Genomic DNA, 7352 nt, shown 5'->3' on the forward strand with positions numbered 1-7352 from the left:
CATTATCTATAAGAACTGGACTAAAATTGTTTGTGACATGCAGATGGAGGAGGGCACAATATGGGCATTCCGCTTCTTCAAGGTTGCCAACGACCCAATTGTCTTCGCTTGGAATGTGTACCTCTATCATGAAGATCGACTCTCGCTGTGTGATCGATCGAAAAATATATGTTTGTACTGATGATCTGCAACAACTAATAATGGATATGTGTACACATGTTGTGTTTGCTGATATGAATTGTGTTGTCTGCCTTTGAATTGCATCTATTTTAAATTATTATTTCATATGATTGGTAATGTATTAAATTTAAAAAGGTAAAATAGTTTGTTGAAACAAGGTGTATGGTATAGACATGTGAAAGCACACGTTTTACTAGGCATGAGCATTTGTGATGACTTTGTCATCGGAAATAGTTTGTCCGCCGCATCGCACACGACTGTTAAGGAAGAATTGTGCGTGAATGCCCGCATAATCGCAGTCATTTTGCTTTGCTATAAACGTCTGGGATGTCTTCGTTATCACAGAAGATTTTCGTCGTCGTCAACAATCGACCCTCCCCCCTCGCCAACCCACTTGAGCACACGGTTCCGAGAAGTGCCTGCGATTGGGGGTAAAAACCGTGTGAATAGCAGGTCAGGAGTACTAATGTGAGTTCGGTGTCGGTCATGGCAGTGAGTATCACATCTAAACGCTCTTATATTATTATTATTTTTACAGAGGGAGTACCCCGCAGGTGCAGCAGCCTAACCATGCTCGGACGGATGGACACCGGCCGCACAGCCAGATTGATCGCCCTCATGCACGCCGGTGATGCAGCAGCGACAGCGATCGCCTCGCGGCTTTGCTCCGACGTACGCGGCGGCGCCCGCTCGTCCGTCCCCTGGTCTTCCTCTGCGACTTTCTATTCCTGACGCACCACCGCCTCCACGTCTCCCTCCTTGATTTCCTCTCTGCCACAACAAGGAATTACCACCCCTCCGCTGCTCATGCATCATTCGATCACCCCGTCCATTCAAGACCCAGAGCAGCAAAACTCTCTTCCAGGGGCAGCGCGAGGGGTAAAATGGCGAGGATCCTGCTGCATGGGACGCTGCACGTCACCGTGTTCGAGGGCGAGGGGATCACCAACAACAGCAGGCCCAGCAGCCAGGCGCCGCAGTTCCTCCGCAAGGTCTCTCTCTCTGATATCGCTCATCTCTCTAACTTTCAAGTCATCGACGTCGATGCAAACGATCCACTAGTAACAATCAAACCTGCACGTCACCGTTTATGGGCTGCCGCCTGCCAGATATTCCAAAACGATCTGCATTTTTTCGATTATACAGATGACTCACACCCACACACATACACCCACACATACGGACCTCCTCCTAGTGTTGAAGATTGATTGGTTAATTTCTCGTGCCCTTCGGGCGTCAGACCCCTGAGATCTTGGATCCCTTGCTTTGCTTCAGACTTGAAAGTTTTTGTTTTTGAACGCGGTCTCCTTCGGACTGAATTCCTTTTTTTAAACATAGAAAAGAATTGACTGATTAAGTAATAGAAACCCGACGGATAACGTTACGACACATCCAAAAGGAAAGGAAACCCGACAAAAAACGTTACGACACATCCAAAAGAAAAGGAAACCCGCCGAACTGGCTACCCACAGGACCCCCACACATCTGTTGAGGTTGCCCATAATGTCATCATCATCACTTCTCCTCGAGCAAGCTACTCCAACTTCATCGTCGACTACCCATCAAGACCTCTATGAACAATGGGCACACGAGAGCCAAGTCGGCCTATGCCAAACAGTCGGTCAAACATGTCGAAGACTAGGCAGCCTCAACTGCAGGCACACACCCGCAGAAGAAAGAAACACGCCTTGCACCAACGTAATCAGACTAGCTTGGCAGGTTTAAAATGAAAGAAACTTGTGGATCTTACGGTATGTCTTGATAATATCCTTGAAGATAAAAAATAAAAGTAAAAGTTTGACAGATTGCGCAAACACTTGAGTAGTCTAGTGCAGAGAGAGTAATCCCCTATGCGATGCCCATATTGGCCTTGTCTTCTTTCCTACGATTTAGTCCGGTTGGGCTTTCTATATAGTTTCACTCCTTATTGAACGGAGGACAAAGATTTTGCCTTTTTTTAGAAAAAACTTTGTGTGATCCCTTCAAGAAACTTCTTATTCTAATAATTCCTTTATTATTTACTTTCAACTACGTGGAGACTCCACAAAGTCACTGAAAGCGCGTTTGGTTACATTGTCAATCCAGCCTGGCCCGGCGAGTCTGGCTCTAGTGAGCCGGTTTGAGGGGATGCAGACAAAAAAAAACCAAATGCACATAGTTTGGTAGCCTGCATGCCCCTAGTTGCATGAGACAACCATTTTTGATCCGGCGTTTGGTTGCTCGCGTTGCATTAGGCGCACATATGACATGATGTTTGGTTGCAACCTGCATAAGGTGTTGTCACTATTTCTAACTAGTGGTGAGCTTACCACACACAATCTGAACATGTAGTGCCAGCTAGTTAAACAAATGACAGTTCATCCTAGTTACTATCAGATGACAGTTCAAATTATTAAGAGCCATTGGCTAAATAGGGGATAGTTCATCGGTGTTGCTGCTACCAGATCTTCCTCTTCCTCTCCCTCTTCTTCTGCTTCTGCTTCTGCTACTACTGCTTCTTCTTCTTCTTCTTCTTCTTCTTCTTCTTCTTCTTCTTCTTCTTCAAATCATGCACTGACCTTTGTTAAGCCACATTGCCTCTGTCCACTCCAACATTTTGTTCTTCCAAGCGTCATTGTCAAATGTCTCCACACCATGGTCGGGGCTAACAACATCGCCAGGCTTGACCTCTTCCTCCTCAGGCACGTGTTCATCAAAGCCCCACTAGAGGATCCAGTTATGCAGAATGCAACAAGTAAGAACTAGCTTAACCTGAGTGGAGTATGGGTGGAATGGCTTCTGATCCAGGATCTTAAACCTATTCTTTAAAGCTCCAAACGCCCTCTCAACAGTTACTCTAAGGTTGGAGTGTCTGAGATTAAACAACTCATGTGCAGTCCTAGGATAGTTCCTACCAGAGAACTCGTTGAGATGGTACCTGGTTTTCCTGAAGGGTGGAAGAATACTCTGCTGACATGCATAGCCAGCATCTCCAAGGTAGAACTTGTCGTCGGGGATGTTGATCCCATCAGGTCGACTCATGTTGTCACTGAGAATATTAGCATCATGCGCTGACCCCTCCCAGCCAGCCAGCACATATGTGAACTTCAGATCAAAGTCAACAGCAGCAAGCACATTCTGGCTTGTGTAGTGTTTCCTCCCCCTGTATGCTGTAGACAGTGACCTAGGAACTCTGGCAGTGACATGAGTACCATCAATTGCACCAATGCAATCTTGAAAATGGCATCACAAGCCTGTGTTAGTGCTCAACTCGAACAATACAAGCATATCAAGCCATGAAAAGTGTATATTGTCCATGCTCACCTTAAAGTATGGATACCATCTTGGGCTTCCGCGAATCTTGGATGGAGTCTGACCAGATGGTCTCCTGGTCATCTCTTCTCTAAGCTCCCCAATAGTAAAAAACACCTGCTTGAAGTACCTAGAGATGGTCTCCTTTGATCTTCTAAACGTGCTGTGAATGACCCTGAACCTCTGGTTATGGCCAACAACATGGAGGAACATGTCCACTTGCTCTTCAACACTGGTGTTGATGTTATCTTGTAGCAGCCCCCTGCTCCTGAAGGTCTCGACAAGCCTGGCAAATGGTGCTCTTTTCATTCGAAGCATCCACAGAGCCTCGACGTCATTGCAGTTGTAGATGTAGTTCAGATTTTGGATCATCTCCTCCTCCCGGACAAACAATGGACAACAGTGGATCAAAGGTCTCCCAGCACGACGAACAACTCTCTAGTGCATGAACATGACCCATGCCTGAATCACACTAATCGGTGATGCTGCCTGAATTATCAGCCTCATCCGTGCGTTCATAACCTAGTCGACATCGACTGTTCGTTCAGTGAGAAATCGATCCTACACCTAGCCTAACGGCCTAACCACCGAGCTAACAAAGGGGGGGGGGTGTTGCTTACCAGCATTGGACACGAGGACGGCGTAGGGGGAGCCATGGCACAGACAAGGTCAACCAGACGGTGGCCAAGAGCAAGGGGAGCACCAGATCCGCCGCAAACGCCGTTGCCTCTTCCGCCGCCGCCGCCTCTAGCGCAGATCTGAAATCGCAACCGCTGCCGGTGGTGAGGCGGTAGGGAAGAAAGGGGGTAGTGGCTATGGTGAGCGAGTGAAAGGGGGTGAGGCTAGATTTGGCGCCGGGACGGCACGCCAGATTTTCATCCCCCGCCATCCCCCCTCGCACTCGCGTCGCACCCGCTCGTGCGACCTCGCGCCGCACTTAGCCCGGCTCACGAGAAACTGCCGATCCGAGTGTTTCCAGCGAGTCAGGCTCTGGGCTGCTTTGAGAAGCGTGCAATGCAGGCCCAACAGTGAATCCAGGCAACCAAACAGGCCCCTTGCTTCCCGCGCGGGGCTGGTTGGGCTCGATGTGGGCAACCAAACACGCCCTGACTATCTTCATAGATGCCCATACAGTTTGCCCTCAATCCATTGTTGCCTCGAAATCCTACTTATTTGCTTTCAGGGAAAATTCAAAAACCAAGTTGTCTCTCCTTTTTAAGTTATGTTTTCACATTCACATGAAGGTTGCAAATTAGAGGGAGGGGGGAGGGAGATTAACAAGATCATCAATTTCTGGTCCATAAGCGGGTTGAGCCCTCATCTGAATAGCCCCATGTGACTGGCCTAAATCGACTCCACATGGGCGGTCTGGACTCGCGGTGGCATCTGACCAGCGGTGATGGCAGGCGTCCCTAGTCGCTGCTCGACTGCATGTGTTACGCGAACATGATTCTAGTGTGGCTAGGTCCAATTCACGACTATGTGTGTGTCTAATTGTGCAATGATGGATCAACAGGTGACGCCATCATAGAGCGACATTGACTAGGTGGTGCTCTTTGAGTGTGAGATCTTACTTATTTTAGGGTGAAAACTCTAGGTCCGATCTTCATTGTCTGAACCTAACAATGTTGTGTTAATCTTTCTTCTTGGATGCATTACATGAAGTTTGAAGATATTTCAATTCAATGTGAAAACTCATGATCTGACTAAAATGATTGAGTCTGGCGACACTCATGCACCGTCCTTGTGCATCTTTGTATGTTGTGTTTTTCCGTTGCTCACTCTCTCTCTTTTTTTTGCAATATTTCCATGTGCACGCCCTTGATTCCTTGAGTGGCTTTTGGGATCATGTTAGTGTAGAGGTGGGGTGCAAAAAGTTTAGTTTTTTTGAAAAGGAGGATAACCCTAGAACTGACAGCCACAGGCTAAACATGACACCTCCGCTAGAGCCACCGTGCATTACCTGGCGGTAGCAGGCATAACTTGACGTCTCAATATAAGACATCATGCGTAGCATCCGCCGGTAGCACATCCATCGGTGGCTTCACCTGCCGGTGACAGACACCGCCTGACAACTCCAAAAAAGGCACATGACCGAAGTTGCTGCTCCGGAGATCAAGCACCGCCACTTGGCTACGTCCCCTCCCAATCCGTCCCCGCCCCTTATGAAGCCGCCAGAGTAGCGCCGAACCGCCAGGACGACGAAGATCGAGGGCGATCTCGCGGCGCCAATCCCTCCACATCGCGGGGCTGCAGCCTAGATCCCCGCCGTCCCCATCACTGGTGGCGCCCGGGCTTAAGCGACGCTCGTCTCCAGGGACGACGAGGTGGAGGAGAGGGAGGGAGGGGGCGGCGGCGGCTGGAGCGCTAGGGATGCCCTCCCCCCTCCCCTGATCGCCCTGGAGGGAGCGATCTTTAGGGTAAAAGGGCATCTCTAACGGGGACCCTAAAATGGACAAGGTATTCGTCCGCGGACAGTGATACAGGAGTCGACCATCCAACCGTGCCTGCACACATTTCAAATGGGAATCGAACAATTTTCATGCAAACCGGATGATTTCATTTATATGGAGCAAAATCATTATATTTTTGACATATTTCAACTAAAGAAAAAGCAGGTGAGACTTTTTTAACCAGTCTAAATGATCGCTGGCCATGGCGGCGTACATATCCATGTCCAGTCTTTCCCGTGGCCAGCAACCTCATGGGTTGTGAGCCCCGGGATGTGAAGTTGCGGGAAGAGAAGAATAAGATGTAAGGTGTGGCCCTCCTTGGACCCAATCCATGGAGGCGTCCCATGTCCTGCTCTTCCTTGCCACAGTCCATCATATCGACGGCGTCGGGCATGGACGGCCTGTCCTCGTGGTCGTCCGGCGGGGCACAGTCGACGCGGAGCTGGCGACGTCCGCAGTCGCATGTGCCTCCTCTTCGTCTGCCTCGGCGTTGAGCTCCACGAACAAGGTATCTCTCTCCGCCCACAGGACGCATAGCCGCCATCACTCTCGGTGGATGTCGCACGCCCCGCGTATGGACTGGTACAGTGCCCGCAGCTCATCCAGAAAGCCCAGATCCTCCCCGACCATGGTTGTGATGACATCTTCATTCGTTTGCTCGCCAACGATTTGCCCCTTGTAGAGGAGCCTGAGGTTGTAGCGGTACTGCTTCTGTGCCTGCTGAAACATAGACACAAGCGACGCTGATCGCTTTTCCACCTTGACGGTGTTGAAGTGTGACTGTGTGGGCGAGGCGTCGGCTCGTTGTCGGACACCTCTTCCATCGTCTGGTCCTCCTCGTTGATCTCTGGCGAGCTTGTTGGCAAACCAGCCTCAGTCTGTCGCGCAGGACGGGCCTGCCAGCTAGTCACAATGCCGGCCAACTCCTGCTTCTGCTGCGTCGAGAGGCTTCCCACATCGCTCTAGAGCTCGCCATCATATCGACGTGTTACGGTGCTGATCGTGTCGGGCGAGAAGGCGGCGTTTAAATAGTGGATGCCAGCCAGGTCAAGCGGCGGGCCGTGTCAATGCGGGCACTAGTAGGTTTCTCGTCCGCAACGTCTATTTAATGCCTGCAAGTGTTCAGTCAGGCAACCGCTTTGTATGTGGTACACAACCGTCCAATTCTATCGAGTCACGCGTCTTCTATATGTTGGAATAAACATAGAGACCGAGCATCGTTCACGGTCGGCACACCACTTTAATGCCAGCTCTAGTTAGAAGTCATGTCCGCTCTGAGCCGACATGAATGCAGTGTTGGGGCTCTTGAACGACGCTTATCAGCGTGAATGTGCGGCAACCATTTGTGTGGGATAGTTTTTTGGTGGGACTGGGGTGGCGGATGTGTACGATGGCAGCGGTTCAGACGCCGTAAAAGCCTCTAGTTTG

The 7352-nt window shown here is 49.9% G+C and overlaps 2 protein-coding genes across 2 annotated transcripts in view; one reads left to right on the plus strand and one right to left on the minus strand.

Moving 5' to 3' along the window:
- The first annotated feature begins 966 nt into the window (after positions 1-966).
- The window catches only part of LOC119365711 (phospholipase D alpha 1-like), a 9570-nt gene continuing 3184 nt past the window's right edge, over positions 967-7352 (plus strand). Inside the window, exon 1 of the mRNA XM_037631360.1 lies at positions 967-1172. Coding sequence (XP_037487257.1) covers positions 1065-1172 — 108 coding nt within the window. The 5' untranslated portion in view covers positions 967-1064. The remainder of the gene's footprint in view (positions 1173-7352) is intronic.
- On the minus strand, positions 2460-4461 carry LOC119365731. The gene is made up of 2 exons (XM_037631381.1): positions 3484-4461; positions 2460-3392 (listed from the first exon to the last, which is right to left on the minus strand). Exons 1-2 carry the CDS (start codon positions 3841-3843, stop codon positions 3267-3269), a joined length of 486 nt encoding a protein of 161 aa, XP_037487278.1. The 5' UTR covers positions 3844-4461; the 3' UTR covers positions 2460-3266.

Source organism: Triticum dicoccoides, chromosome 1A (genome assembly GCF_002162155.2).
Source record: "Triticum dicoccoides isolate Atlit2015 ecotype Zavitan chromosome 1A, WEW_v2.0, whole genome shotgun sequence".
In the NCBI taxonomy this organism is placed as follows: domain Eukaryota; kingdom Viridiplantae; phylum Streptophyta; class Magnoliopsida; order Poales; family Poaceae; genus Triticum; species Triticum dicoccoides.